The sequence below is a fragment of the Microcaecilia unicolor genome, chromosome 4, assembly GCF_901765095.1.
Source record: "Microcaecilia unicolor chromosome 4, aMicUni1.1, whole genome shotgun sequence".
Lineage (NCBI taxonomy): Eukaryota > Metazoa > Chordata > Amphibia > Gymnophiona > Siphonopidae > Microcaecilia > Microcaecilia unicolor.
The window spans coordinates 220054204-220070562 of record NC_044034.1 but is presented as its reverse complement, the minus strand read 5'-3'; the positions used below and the strand labels follow the sequence as shown (position 1 = coordinate 220070562).

General features: G+C 42.3%; 1 protein-coding gene across 1 annotated transcript in view; it reads right to left on the bottom strand.

The window, feature by feature from the left end:
* The window catches only part of MUC2 (mucin 2, oligomeric mucus/gel-forming), a 222657-nt gene that overhangs the window by 96300 nt on the left and 109998 nt on the right, over positions 1-16359 (bottom strand). Inside the window, 2 exon segments of the mRNA XM_030202464.1 lie at positions 6496-7050; positions 11680-11706. Of these exon segments, the coding sequence (XP_030058324.1) occupies positions 6496-7050; positions 11680-11706 (582 nt within the window).

Here is a 16359-nt window from a genome sequence, read left to right as displayed (position 1 = left end):
CTACATTTTATGGCAATCAATTCCAGAGATTAATTACACGAGTGAAAAAATTATTGAATATTTTCTATCACAGGAGGCATTCTCAGCACTAACTGGCAATGCACCCATATTGCTGCTCACAACTTACTGCATAGTAGATGATGGCAGATAAAGACCTGCAAGGTCTATCCAGTCTGCCCAACAAGATAAACTCATTTCATAAGGTATGATGTGATACTTCATATGTATACCTGATCTTGATTTGTCCTTGCCATTTTCAGGGCATAGACTGTAGAAGTTTGTTCAGCACTGTCCTTGTTCTAAAACTTTTGAAGTTATCATTGAAGCCCCTGAAAAGCTCTACTCCAGCCCACCCAAATCTATTCAGCCATGATCAGGGCACAGACCATGGAAGTGTGCCCAGTACTGGATTTGCTTCCCAATTACCGGTGTTGCCACCTAATCTCCACTAAGCTTCTTTGGAGATTCTTCTGAACAGGATTCCTTTGTGTTTATCCCAGGCATTTTTGAATTGTATACTGCTTTCATCTCCACCATCTCCTTTGGGAGGGCATTCCAGGTATCTGTCACCCTCTTGGTGAAAAAATACTTTCGGACATTATTCCTGAGTCAGTATCTCTTCAACCTCAAGTCATGTCCACTAGTTCTACCACCTTCACATCTCTGGAAAAGTTTGTTTGAGGATTAATAGATTTCAAATATTTGAATATCTGTATCATATCACCCCTGTTTCTCCTTTCCTCCAGGGTATACATGTTCAGGTCAGCAAGCCTCTCTGGGTATGTCTTGCAGCACAAATCCCACATTATTTTCATTGCTTTTCTCTGAACCAATTCATGTCTTTTACTTCCTTAGCAAGATACGGCCTCCAAAAGTGACATTCCACTTTTCACCGTGGCTTAGTAAAAGGGCTCCTTAGTTTCTCAGTGAATGCAATTCCCTAGTAATGAAGGCTGAGGCTTTATGTGCTTTCTGTACGGAAACACAATTAGTTCCATATTCAAAAGATCTGTCTAGCTAACAGTGGGAGTTAGCCAAATTTTTGTGGCTCAGATTACCCCTCTCCCCTCCTTCACACACTAACTCATGCAGAGTGGGTAGATATCAGCAAAGTATGGCCTACAAAATATCTACCCATATAGAAAAAGGCACAGTGAAAGGGTTTGAGTAAAACCCCAGACTGAGCTGGAACTGCTTAACATTGATCTGCATGTGAAGAGCGTGAAGCCACACTTGTTAGGCAGAATCAGAGGGGAGTGAGTGGATGATTGGGGGAGTTGTGTCTAATAGATGCTTGGACAAATTGGTGGACTTTTGTTTCACTTTGGGTTCGGTAGGGAAGGAGACTTTCCTGTACCCGCTCACTATGATTTTATAATTATTTATAATGGTTTGAAGGAAGAGTTTGTTGCAGCTTTTGGCAGTTGGGGATTGTGAACCCTTTAGAGTTCCAGTCAAATAAGTACTTGGAGTATTGTGTTCAGTTTTGGAGGCCATCCAGCTTATTTTCAAAAGAGACGGATGCCCATCTTCCGACACAAATCGGGAGATGAACGTCCATCTGAAAAACAGGTATAATCGAAAGCTGAATTTGGATGGCCCCAACTGCTTTCCATCACGGGGACGGGCGAAATTCTCGGGGGCGTGGCCGAACGGTAGCGAAGGCAGGACAGGGGCGTTCCGGGGCGTGGTTAACAGATGGACCTCCGCGCCTGATAATGGAAAGAAGCAAGACGTCCCCGACGAGCATTTAGTCCACACAAAGTTGGTCCTGTTTTTTTCATGACCAAGCTTCCAAAAAGTGCCCAAACTGACCAGATGACCACCGGATGGAATCAGGGATGATCTCCCCTGTCTCCCCCAGTGATCACTAACCACCTCCCAACCTAAAAAACAAACTGTTTAAATATTTTTCCAGCCTCTATGTCAGCCTCAAATACCATACCTAGCTCCATGACAGCAGTATGCAGGTCCCCCGAGCAATTTTAGTTTAGTTGGTGCTGCGCGGGACCCATGCAGAGAGCAAAAATCGGAGGAAGAAAAAAAAAACATGCAAGTGCAGTCAGGGACGTCCAAATTAAAACAATAGAAATAAGGGGATTTGAACCAGAGCAATTTTAGTTTAGTTGGTGCTGCGCAGGACCCATGCAGAGAGCAAAAATCGGAAGAAAAAAAAACATGCAAGTGCAGTCAGGGACGTCCAAAAAAAAAAACAGTCCAAATTAAAACAATAGTAATACAGTGATTTGAACCAGCCACCTTCTGATTACAAGACCTGTGCTCTAACCACTGCACCGAGTACTATTTTTATTCACATTTTTTGGGTTTGGGAGAGGGTCAATGACCACTGGGGGAGTAAGGAGGATCATCCCTGAATCCCTCCAATGGTTGTCTGGTCATTTAGGGCACTTTTTATGTCTTATTTACTAGAAAAACAGGTCTACACCAACATGTTGTAGTTTTCCCCTATAGATGTTTTGGTTTTGTTCCTTTATGGCTGTAAAATGATCAAGTGTTAGACATGGCCTAATCCCACCTTTGAAATGCCCCCAACATAATCCCTTGTGATTTGGACATACAGACAAAATGAATAGATAGACATCTGCAAAACAGGTTTCAAAATTACAGATTTGGACATTTTGAGAAGAAATCCATCCAAATGGTGCTTTATGAAACTTTTTGGATGTTTTTCTCTTTTGAAATTGAGCCCCTTAAGTACATAAGTAATGCCACACTGGGAAAAGACCAAAGGTCCATCGAGCCCAGCATCCTGTCCACGACAGTGGCCAATCCAGGCCAAGGGCACCTGGCAAGCTTCCCAAACGTACAAACATTCTATACATGTTATTCCCTGAATTGTGGATTTTTCCCAAGTCCATTTAGTAGCGGTTTATGGACTTGTCCTTTAGGAAACCGTCTAACCCCTTTTTAAACTCTGCCAAGCTAACTGCCTTGACCACGTTCTCCGGCAACAAATTCCAGAGTTTAATTACGCGTTGGGTGAAGAAAACTTCTCGAATTTGTTTTAAATTTACTACACTGTAGTTTCATTGCATGCCCCCTAGTCCTAGTATTTTTGGAAAGCGTGAACAGACGCTTCACATCCACCTGTTCCACTCCACTCATTATTTTATATAACTCTATCATGTCTCCCCTCAGCCATCTCTTCTCCAAGCTGAATAGCCCTAGCCTCCTTAGTCTTTCTTCATAGGGAAGTCGTCCCATCCCCGCTATCATTTTAGTCGCCCTTCGCTGCACCTTTTCCAATTCCACTATATCTTTCTTGAGATGCGGCGACCAGAAGAACACAATACTCAAGGTGCAGTCATACCATGGAGCGATATAATGGCATTATAACATCCTCACACCTGTTTTCCATACCTTTCCTAATAATACCCAACATTCTATTCGCTTTCCGAGCCGCAGCAGCACACTGAGCAGAAGGTTTCAGCTATTGAAACTTAAGGTTGAATTCCTGTGGTTTGTAATAAAGCTGCAGCCTTTGTTGCACCACAGTTATTTGTGTTGTGTATTATTTGGCTGTGAATGGATGATTATGCATTTAAGTGCTTTAGGGAAACCTTCAGCCTTGCACCCTGTTTTTCCAATTAATCTTTAGGTTCCTTTGACCCCCCCCAACAAACATAATCACCCTCCATGAATAATCTGGGTAATTAGCTTTTGAAAATTTCCCATCATCCCTCCTGTTAAAAGTGCCTTCTGTTGTTTCCCTGTGTTTGTGCAGTTGTCTAGGGCTATTGATTGCTTTGATTGCAGCTGCTCTTTGCCATCCCCCAGAAGTTACTGCTCTGGGTGACTACCTAGTCTTCCCTCATGGTTGGGCCAGCCCTAAATAGAAATAGATGAAGCAGGAGGCATTCCTGGGGCATGGATAAATGTTATCCAGTTGGTGCTGAGGAGTGGCCTAGTGGTTAGGGTGGTGGACTTTGGTTCTAAGGAACTGAGTTCAATTCCCACTTCAAGCACAGGCAGCTCCTTGTGATTCTGGGCACCTAACCCTCCATTGCCACATTGAGCTTGCCATGAGTGGGAAAGCACAGGGTACAAAGGTAACAAAAAAAAAAACACTGGCCAGATAAAGTTGAACAGGTAAGTCTAGTCAAGATATATTCAGCAACAATTGTTTTTCCAAATATTCCTGCTGGTAATCTAGATAATATTTTTCTCATAATTCTTGTTTTGCTCAGGTCTATTTGCCATGGTAGCCACAGAAATGTGTAGTTAGGAAGGGAACACACCAACTAGCGGGCCCTTTTATAAAGCCACAGGAGGGCTAACACACAGGTAGCATGTGCCAAATGGGCACTACCGCTGGGGTAGTGTGTGCAGCTGGTGGTAATTCCGATTTTGATACAACGAATCCCAAGGTAGAAAATATTTTTCTATTTTCTGCTGCGGGGGCATTCCTGGTAGTAATCAGCAGCATGGCCATGTTGGCACATGCTGCACGGTTACCATGAAGGTAGCATGTCAGTCCATACCGCAAAGTCAATGGCTGGTGGTAAGGGCTCAGGCAGTAAAGAGGCACGCACTAGTTTTCATTTTTTGCGCATGCCTATTTCCCGGGCCATTAAAAAAATGTTCTTTTTACCATCCACGGTAATAAAGACATGCACACATACCGCAGGCCACTTTTTACTGAAACTTTGTAAAAGGACCCCTAAATGTTTAATCTTAAACCAGTACTTATGTGTGGTTGAAACTGTATTTGGTGTTATGTCAGCGAATATACAGTGAAAGAAAAAAAATACACAGGTTGAAATTATTAAAAAGGAATTAAACTATAACATACCAAAATCATCTATAATTACTCTATCAGGTACAGCTGTGTTTTCATAATATCAAGAATAAATGCCAGTACAACCTACTTAATATGTAAAAGCCTTTGGAACCTACCTCTCCCCAAGATTAATTGTTACTTATATCCTACTTCAATACCCATCGTTGTTTAACTGTTATTTTTCTTATTCTGCTAAATTTGAAAAATTGTACATCTTGCATTGTAACTTACTACAATATTTTTGTAAGCCACTTTGAGCCTGCTATCAGTGGGAAAAGGTGGGATACAAATGTGATAAATAAATTAATAAATATGGCTTTAACAGAGTTGTTTACTGAAGGGCTGGAGTCAGGGGTACTGTTCTCTCTAAGCTGTGTGAGAGTCCTTCACTTACAGTCCTGCCAGTGGGATATGTTGTTTCACTATCACAGTTTTAATAGTGAGGGACGTGCAAGCTCTGCAGGACTCCAAGGAGCTTGCCTGTCTCTAGCCATTGAAAATACAATATTGAAGCACCACCCCCCACTGGCGGCAATGCAGTCGGAGGACTCCCACTCAGCTTAGATAGAACAGTAGTCAGGGAGTGTGGCCGCCAAGGCCCATAATTTTACTGCCACTAGGGAAGAGAGTTTGGGACCCTTTTACAAAGCTGTGGTAAAAAGTGGCCTTAGTGCATCCTTACATGGGTCCATTTCTAGCCAAATCAGAGCAATCTAATCTAGAAAGCCAAGTTTTGGCCACCTAAATTTAGGGGAAATATTTCCAGCTGACAATCTAGGCACCTGGATTTGGCTGAAAAAGTTTTCTGAATCTAGGTACCCAAAATTTGATTATCTTAGGGGCCGTTTTATAAAGCCACATAAGGCCCTATGCGCGTCCGGCATGTGCCAAATCAGCACTACCGTCTGGCTACATATGCCCCAGATGGTAATTCTGAATTTGGCATATGCTGAAAACACGCGATAGAAAATATTTTCTATTTTCTACCACGTGGTGCTTACCTGGTGGTAAATGGCAGTGTGTATGCACTGCACGTCTACGGCCCAGGTAGTGCGTGAGACCTTACTACTAAGTCAACGGGTGGTGGTAGAAAATGGATGTGCACTGGTTTTTATTTTGTTTCACGTCCATTTTCTGGCCCCTTAAAAAAAGGTCCTTATTACAGGGCGTGGCAAAAACTGTCCTGGTGCATGACCAAAAAACGCGTTCGCACTGCTGCAGGCCACTTTTTGTTGCGCCTTAGTAAAAGGGCCCCTCAATGAGGCACTCAGCCTTGGCTGAAAATTAGCTTCTTAATAAATGAGTAAATTCATACAATGATATCTGCCTGAAACTGAAAACAAGGAAATGTAGGTATTTTCCTAGATTTATGACTCATCAGCTCAGTATATATAATTTTGCCATATCTATCTTATGGTCTTGTGGCCAGAGATTCCAAGGTGGTAGTTTAGAGCTTTGTAAATAAGAAGGTGTTAGTCCATCAAAATGCCCATTTCAGAACTTATATCAAATTGCGTAGCAGAATGTCAGTGAGTGACTACTACATCGTTATTTTGAAGAACTAGCACAGGTATTCTGTTGTCATTGAGAAAAAAGGTTATTATTAGCAGAGGTTAGTAGTTAATATTTAGAAAAAGAAATAGATATTTTAAATACATTATATACATTTTTTTCAGAGTAATTCTATATAGTACCTGTGATTGAAGTTGAGGTCATAGGTGTGGTGGTTGGTGTTGGGGTAGTGGTAGTCGGGCTTGTGGTGGTGGGTGTTGTTGGAGTTGGGGTAGTGGTAGTCGGGCTTGTGGTGGTTGGTGTTGTTGGAGTTGGGGTAGTGGTGGTCGGGCTTGTGGTGGTAGGTGTTGTTGGAGTTGGGGTAGTGGTGGTTGGTGTTGTGATTATCACCGTTGTGGTTGGGATTGTGGTGGTCAGAGCTGTAGTTGAGCACCTGTAGTCACAGCAACTGACTCGGATCTCATAATTATAGCACATGTTCCAGATTATATTTTGCTCTTCATTCCGGCAAATCAGCCCATAGGAAACATTGCATTGGACATTCTGTCCCAGCTGCTCAAGGGTGAGGTCTGGCTGTGAAGCAGCCCTGCACTGAATGTCTTCGGGAAGAGTACATAATTCATGTCCATGCTTCCTTATTTCCTCATAAGTTTCAAAGTCACCACTGTCCAAGTCACCAGTTGGCTTACTGACATCAAACCACTGAGTCCAATCACATACATAGTCATAGGCACAGGCTGAAAGGCAAATCAACACATTATCTGTAGTGTTTACATGGATTGAGTTGCAATCCCAAAATAAATCTCAGTTTTGTCATGTGAAAAGTAACTGATTCATTAGATAATCTTAAAGATGTACTATTCCTGCTGATTCTACTACATTCTTTGTTAATACAGTGCATTCACACAAGTTCCTAACAGTATATCTAATGTAACTTCAACTTGCTGTTAATTGTTCTACTTGATTGTGAGCCGCATTGAACCCCAAACTGTCTGGGATAATGTGGGGTACAAATGTCATAAATAAATAAAACGTGTAACTGAAAACTTACAAACTTATTTACTAATGTGCAAAAAATAACATAACTTAATTAAGAAAAGAAAAAAAACTTACTACAGTAGTTAGGAAAATTTTGCAGTGCTACAATTGTCAGAAACTTGAGGCATTCCCGGTTGCATTAACGCTCAATGACAGGCTCCATCCCTGATCCACCATTTTATAAAGAGGTCAGCACTTACTTGAGAAGAACACCCGCCCCCCCCTCCTCCATCTCCTCATGCTTTTTCAAAACTTCCTGCTAGACTATTGGTAATAGCACTGCTCTTTCCATTCCCACTCCCAAACCCACCCAGTAACTAAAGGCAGAAAAAAAAGAACATAAGAATATACAGTGGTGGAAATAAGTATTTGATCCCTTGCTGATTTTGTAAGTTTGCCCACTGACAAAGACATGAGCAGCCCATAATTGAAGGGTAGGTTATTGGTAACAGTGAGAGATAGCACATCACAAATTAAATCCGGAAAATCACATTGTGGAAAGTATATGAATTTATTTGCATTCTGCAGAGGGAAATAAGTATTTAATCCCTCTGGCAAACAAGACCTAATACTTGGTGGCAAAACCCTTGTTGGCAAGCACAGCGGTCAGACGTCTTCTGTAGTTGATGATGAGGTTTGCACACATGTCAGGAGGAATTTTGGTCCACTCCTCTTTGCAGATCATCTCTAAATCATTAAGAGTTCTGGGCTGTCGCTTGGCAACTCGCAGCTTCAGCTCCCTCCATAAGTTTTCAATGGGATTAAGGTCTGGTGACTGGCTAGGCCACTCCATGACCCTAATGTGCTTCTTCCTGAGCCACTCCTTTGTTGCCTTGGCTGTATGTTTTGGGTCATTGTCGTGCTGGAAGACCCAGCCACGACCCATTTTTAAGGCCCTGGCGGAGGGAAGGAGGTTGTCACTCAGAATTGTACGGTACATGGCCCCATCCATTCTCCCATTGATGCGGTGAAGTAGTCCTGTGCCCTTAGCAGAGAAACACCCCCAAAACATAACATTTCCACCTCCATGCTTGACAGTGGGGACGGTGTTCTTTGGGTCATAGGCAGCATTTCTCTTCCTCCAAACACGGCGAGTTGAGTTCATGCCAAAGAGCTCAATTTTTGTCTCATCTGACCACAGCACCTTCTCCCAATCACTCTCGGCATCATCCAGGTGTTCACTGGCAAACTTCAGACGGGCCGTCACATGTGCCTTCCAGAGCAGGGGGACCTTGCGGGCACTGCAGGATTGCAATCCGTTATGTCGTAATGTGTTACCAATGGTTTTCGTGGTGACAGTGGTCCCAGCTGCCTTGAGATCATTGACAAGTTCTCCCCTTGTAGTTGTAGGCTGATTTCTAACCTTCCTCATGATCAAGGATACCCCACGAGGTGAGATTTTGCGTGGAGCCCCAGATCTTTGTCGATTGACAGTCATTTTGTACTTCTTCCATTTTCTTACTATGGCACCAACAGTTGTCTCCTTCTCGCCCAGCGTCTTACTGATGGTTTTGTAGCCCATTCCAGCCTTGTGCAGGTGTATGATCTTGTCCCTGACATCCTTAGACAGCTCCTTGCTCTTGGCCATTTTGTAGAGGTTAGAGTCTGACTGATTCACTGAGTCTGTGGACAGGTGTCTTTCATACAGGTGACCATTGCCGACAGCTGTCTGTCATGCAGGTAACGAGTTGATTTGGAGCATCTACCTGGTCTGTAGGGGCCAGATCTCTTACTGGTTGGTGGGGGATCAAATACTTATTTCCCTCTGCAGAATGCAAATAAATTCATATACTTTCCACAATGTGATTTTCCGGATTTAATTTGTGATGTGCTATCTCTCACTGTTACCAATAACCTACCCTTCAATTATGGGCTGCTCATGTCTTTGTCAGTGGGCAAACTTACAAAATCAGCAAGGGATCAAATACTTATTTCCACCACTGTAAGCATTGCCATACTGAGACACACAGAAGGTGCATCAAGCTCAGTATCCTGTTTCCCAACAGTGGCCAATCCAGGTCACAAGTACCTGGCAAGATCCTAAAATAGTAAAACAGATTTTATTCTGCTTATTCTAGAAATAATAGATTAGAAAGAGATATTTGCAGTACCATAAGGTAAAAATAAACACCTGAGTATTATCTACAACTGAAAATCTAAGATTTTATTTATTTTATTGCATTTGTATCCCACATTATCCCACCTATTCGCAGGCTCGATGTGGCTTACATAGTTTTGTTAACATTGTCATTGCAAGGTGACATATACATTTAATGTTGTGTAGAGGTTAAATGAGGGTAAAAGAAGAAGGAGAGGAGTGATTTAGGTAGCTATGGTAGATGAGATATCTTAAGTGAGTGGATTGTCGGGTGGATTATTGTGGCTATTAGATCACCAATTTGCAGAAAAAAAATCCCTCCAAATGAATCATGTAGTTTAGCAACAAAACAAATCATCACTTGCACATTTCTGAGGTCACAGGGGATCTGACTCAGGTGGAAACCCAAAAAAGTAGAAAAAAATCACCAGGTAAAAAAAAAATACACCTTCAGGTGCAAAATTTAAGAACTGAGTAGAAGTCACTCATGGGTCCTTTTACCAAGCTGTGGGAAAAAGGGCCCTGCGCTAGGGGGTAAAAAGGTCCCAGACATACATGGCCATGCGGTAAGAGAACTCTTAAGTCATGGCCATGCAGCAGGGAGCCCTTACCGCCACCCATGGAGGTGGTGATCAGGGATCCCGCACTAACCCGGAAGTAACGGGGCTTTGCGCAGCGATGCCCGATTACTGTCACACAAGCCATTTCCGATGATTTTCTTTTTCCCACAGAAATGGCATGCAATCAGGGTGAGACTACCACTGGCAGCTGCTTTGAGCCAGCGGTAGTCCCGGAAGAGCGAGCGGTAAGCCAGCGTTGGACTTACCGCCGCCGCTCTGTAAAAGGGCTCCTCACTTTGTACATAAGATTTTGCTTTTGTGGAATATTTTTTTAATCCAGAAGTCCATTAATGTTCCTTAATAAATATGTTAGGCAGCCAGCTATATATGTAAAGGAACAAAACAGCAAGGATAAAAAAAAAAAGTCAAAAATTAAATGAAAATAAAAATCATGTCATGGTTTACTTAAAAAGGATTTCATTATAACAATCTATTATACATCCAAGGATAAGGATAATCAAAAGTGGATCAGAGATTCAACATGGGCATGGCTCAGCACCCAATGCATCAGGAAGCATACATTCCAATTGTAATTGTCCTTATCATGAAATCCTGTGCCTCTCAGAGTACATTCTTTTACCTTTTTTTGACGAGGCACAGAATTTCATGATAAGCACAGTTTCAGCTGGAATGCATGACTCCTGATGAAGGCATACTTGCTGAAACATGGCCATGTTGACTCTCTGATCCACGTTTGCTTATCCTTGTCCTTGAATGTATAACAGATTGTGCATATTATAATTAAATTTTTTTAAAGTAACCCTGACCTAATTTTTTTACATTTTAATTTATTTTTTGGCTCTTTTTTGTTATCCACACTGTTTCACAAACAGCTTTGACCTGTGATTCCGTAATAGCGGTATATCAAGACCTAAATTCACATAAATAAAAAGAAATACAATTTTGTTGCTTTATCTGTTTTTTTGAGGACCTTGTTCTTCCTTCTTCTGTTTGGATTTTGCCTACATATATAAAGGAAACCAGGAACAGCTCTAAAAATGTTGCAACCTCCTCTCTGTTAACCCTTTCTGTTTAACAGCTGACTCTGTATGTGATTTATTATCTCTGTCACGTTCTCAACCATAACTCTTGTTCTTGGTTTGCTCTTCCTCTCACACTTAGGGGCCCTTTTACTAAGCCATGTAAATGTCAACACAACGCATGCCAAAATGGAGTTACATCCCGACTACCGCATGGCTCTTGCGGTAATTTCATTTTTGGCAGGCGTACAATATGCGCATCTGAAAAATGGCTGGCGGTAAGGTCTCAGACCCAAAATGGATGCACAACAATTTTAATTTTGTCACACGTACATTTTTGGCAAAAAAAAAAAAAGAAAAAAGGCCTTTTTTAAAAGCGAGCTAAAAAATGGATCAGCGTGCGCCCAAAACCCGCGCTTATACTACCGCAAGCCATTTTTCAGTGTACCTTTGTAAAAGGACCCCCTTATATTTTAATGCATATTCTTAAGTATCTGTTTTTCTCCTCTCAAATGATTTTTTTTTCATTTGTACACTCCATTTCTCTTTTTGTCTTTTATTCTCCCATTCTCTCTCTCTCTCTCTCTCTCTTTCTCAAGTATAAATACAAATTTAACAGCTGGAACTTACTTGTGCTTGAAAGTACTGTGGTGGAAACTGTAATAATAAAAGACAGGAATTAGATAGGAGAAAATGTAGGTGATTGACCCATTAATATGAGCAGTGGATGTTAGAACAGTGTGGGAGATCAGCTAGATAACACCTTCTATTTCCTGTTAGTGCATGCTACAACAACGCTCAACAAAATGGAAAAAACAAACAACGGAGTGAATCTCAACAGTTTCACATCCTCAACATCCCTATTGAAAATCTCAGTTAACTACTTTAATTCCATTTATTTACTCAGACAAAATATGTTTTCAAAACTTTTGATCCAACCGATTAAGCCCTTACTTAGTTGACAGGATTGACTCTAGGCTTTATAGGGATTTCTTAGGCCACAGACTCAAGATCTTTAATTGAACTAGTGATTCTCATGAATACCACAATATGTTAAAATAACCATTAGAATTTGGAATTTGCCAAGCACTGTTTCTCTGTATCTAGCTCTATGACCTCTCCAGTCTGCCTTTTTTCCTGTTGTTGTTCTTCCTATTAGCCAAGCCTTGCTTTGGTGTCCCTGAAGACAAGCCTCACTTTGGTCTCCCTGCTTCTGCTTGATTTCCTACTTGTGACATCATCAGCCTACTCCTTTATAAGGACCCAGGGCGCTTTCCTGTGTTGCCTTTGCAACAGGTCTATTTTCCTTTTTCTTGTTGTACTGTTTTGTGATTCTGAGGGAACTGATCTTCTTGTTAAGCTGTGTCTCTGGGGCACAGTCCTGAGTCCTGTGTGAGTGCTTTTGGTTTGAATCTGTATGGATTACTTTCCTGTTAGGTTTGCTCGCAAGCAAAGACCTCTTTTGTTTCTCTGTGTGTGTTGTTCTGCTTTAAACCTATATGGATTACTAGTCTGTTAACTTTGCTTCCAAGCAAACCCCTCTTTTGTTTCTCTGTGTGTGATTCTGGTTTCAACCTAAATAGATTCCTTCCTTGTTATCTAGGCTCTCCAGCATAAGTCTGTTCTGTTTCCTTGTGTGGTTTCCCTTGTTAACTTTCACTGTTCAGAGTTGTGGGTTGTTGCCAGCCCAGCTACTTTCCTTGATTACTTTGCTCCTATGCAGCTGAGTGTGCTCTGTCTCTGCCTGCCTTTCCTTTCCCTTCCTGGCTGAGTTCTGGTAAGAACATTGTGTGTTTATCCCTTTGTTTGCTTTAAACCTTTGACTGCAGTGTAAGCTCTGCTTCTTTCTGATGTGTTTTAGAAGCAGCCTTTCCCTTTAGCCTGCTTTAACTCTTTGCCTGCTGTGTATGTCTCCTGATTCTTGTGAGCATTCCTCCTTATCTAATTTGTGTATTTAAAGGCAGCTTTCCCTGTTTGCTTACTTTCCCCTTTGTCTCTAGTGTCTGTTATTTGACTCTGTGACAGCCTTGTGTATTCCTATAAGCAGCTTCCCTTTACCCTTGTGTGTTGTGTGGCCAGCCTTGTGTATTCTTATGGGTGGTTTCCCTTTACCTTTGAGTGCTGTATGGCCAGCCTTGTGTATTCTTGTGAGTGGATTCCCTTGACCCTTGAGTCCTGTATGGCCAGCCTTGTGTATTCTTATGAGTGGCTTCCCTTTACCTTTGAGTGCTGTATGGACAGCCTTGTGTATTCTTGTGAGTGGATTCCCTTGACCCTTGAGTGCTGTGTGGCACAGCCTTGTGTATTCCTGTAGGTGGCTTCCCTTTGCCCTTGAGTGCTGTATGGTACAGCCTAGAGTGTTCCTATGAGTGGCTTCCCTTTTTCTCTTGAGTGCTGTGTGGCACACCCTTGAGTATTCCTTTGAGTGGCTTCCCTCTTCCCTGAGTGCTGTATGGTACAGCTTAGAGTGTTCCTTCATGAGTGGCTTCCCTTATCCTGGAATGCCGTGTGATACAGCTTAGAGTGTTCCTTCATGAGTGGCTTCCCTTATCCTGGAGTGCCGTGTGATACAGCTTAGAGTGTTCCTTCATGAGTGGCTTCCCTTATCCTTGAGTGCCTTGTGGCACAGCCTTGTGTATTCCTATGAGTTGCTTCCCTTATCCTTGAGTGCCATGTGACATAGCCTTGTGTATTCCTATGAGTGGCTTCCTTTTTTTCCCCTGAGTGACTGGTGACACACCCTTGAGTATTCCTTTGAGTGGCTTCCCTCTTCCCTGAGTGCTGTATGGTACAGCTTAGAGTGTTCCTTCATGAGTGGCTTCCCTTTTCCCTAAGTGCTGTATGGTACAGTCTAGAGTGTATTCTTATAGTTGGTTCCCCTTTACCCTTGAGTGCTGCATGGCCGGCCTTGTGTATTTTTATGAGTGGCTTCCCTTTCCCTTGAGTGCTCTGTGACACAGCCTAGTGTATTCCTATGAGTGGCTTCCCTTTTTTCCTTGAATGCCTAGTGGCACACCCTTGATTATTCCTTTGAGTGGCTTCTCTTTTCCATGAGTGCTGTATGGTACAGCTTAGAGTGTTCCCTCATGAGTGGCTTCCCTTATTCTTCTGTATGGCATTGCCATGAGTGTTCCTCTGTGTGGCCTTGTCTTGAGTTTTTCCTGTGCATTTTCTCTGTTTGATTCTGTTTGAGTGGGTGGTTCTTCTGTTTGCTGTGACTACTAGCTCAGCCTTGAGCTACCTCTCTGTGTGATTTTTGTTTGACTTGGTTAGGATTATTCGTTTATAGCTGTGGATCTAGCACAGCCCTGAGTGTCCTCTTTGTTTGGTTCTGTTTGTGCTTGAGTGGATGGTTCTTCGGTTTAGCTGGGACTACTAGCATAGTTTTTTGTGCCTGTGTGTAGGGTCTTTTGACCCCTTATTTGTGGCTCTGTTAAGTGCACTGCTTGAGTAGTACTTGCTCAAGAGATTCCATTCTGTTTCTTTTCCCTTTCCTCTGGTATGATTTGGTTCCAATTTGGCTGTGAAGCCTGTACGCTTGGACTTGTACGAGTGGGTTCCGGATCGGCCATGAGGCCCGCCTGAGTGGTCTATGTCCCTTTTCTGTGGTGCTTGTTGCTTGTCTTGAGTGTGCTCTGTCTATTTGCCATGTCTGGTATTCTGTTTGTATTCAATGACTGGTTCGCCTCTGCTCTGCGCCTCCCCAGAGGACTTGTCTGCTTCAGACTGGCTGTAGCCCAAGGGCTCACCATCCAGGGTTCCGTGACAACAGAGTTCAATGACAAACCTCTAGATTACCCCTGGAGTGACCAGTCTGGCCAGTCACCAATTCTAATGTCTGAAACTCAGGACTGTTTCCAAAGTAAACAAAATTATCCACACGCACATGTATATATGTAGCTGTATGTGGCTTACTGTGTTGTTAATTTGTTTTATGATTCTATTATATTATGTGTGTTACTTTTAAATTGCACAGAATATTCTTTTATGGGCAGACATCTCATAAATTTAAAACAAAGAAATTATATAGATAGAGAATATATCTATCAAAGTCAATATTCAAAACCACTTATGCCATTGGAAATAGGTGCCAGCTACACAGAACTTTAAAATTAGGTAGTGCTCAGATGAATACTTTCCTCCTTATTAACATTATTCAATAACATCATATTTAAACCAAATGATGGATAAATATCATGAATACTACTACTGCTACTTATTTCTAAAGCGCTAGTAGACATATGCAGCGCTGTACACTTGAACATGAAGAGACAGTCCCTGCTCGACAGAGCTTACAATCTAATTAGAACAGACAAACAGGATAAACAAGAGCTATGGGAATATTAAAGTGAGGATGATAAAATAAGGGTTCTGAACAAGTTAGGAGTTAAAAGCAGCATCAAAAAGGTGGGCTTTTAGCTTAGATTTGAAGATGGCCAGAGATGGAGCTTGATATACCAGCTCAGGAAGTCTATTCCAGGCATATGGTGCAGCAAGATAAAAGGAACAGAGTCTAGAGTTAGCAGTGGAGAAGAAGGGTGCAGATAAGAGAAATTTACCCAGTGAACGGAGTTCCCGGGGAGGAATGTAGGGAGAGATGAGAGTGGAGAGGTACTGAGGAGCTGCAGACTGAATGCACTTATAGGTCAATAAGAGGAGTTTGGACTGTATGCGCAAATGGATAGGAAGCCAGTGAAGTGACTTGAGGAGAGGGCTAATATGAGCATAACGACACTGGCGGAATATTAGTCGTGCAGCAGAATTTTGAACAGATTGAAGAGGAGAGAGATGGCTAAGTGGGAGACCTGTGAGAAGCAAGTTGCACTAGTCTAAGCGAGAGGTGATACGAGTGTGGATGAGGGTTCTGGTAGTGTGCTCAGAAAGGAAAGGGCGAATTTTGCTGATATTATAGAGAAAGAAACGACAGGTTTTAGCAGTCTGTTGAATATGTGCAGAGAAGGAGAGGGAGGAGTCGAAGACGACCCCAAGGTTACGAGCTGATGAGACAGGAAGGATGAGAGTGTTATTCACAGAAATAGAGAATGGGGGAGGAGAGGTTGGTTTAGGAGGAAAGATGAGAAGCTCAGTCTTGGTCATATTTAGTTTCAGATAGTGCTGAGACATCCAGACAGCAATGTCAGACAGGCAGGCTGCCACTTTGGCCTGGATTTCGGCTGAGATTTCTGGTGTGGAGAGGTAGATCTGGGAGTCATCAGCGTAAAGATGATACTGAAAACCATGGGATGAGATCAGAGTACCAAGGGAAAAAGTATAGATGGAGAAAAGAAGAGGTCCCAGGCATAGACGGTC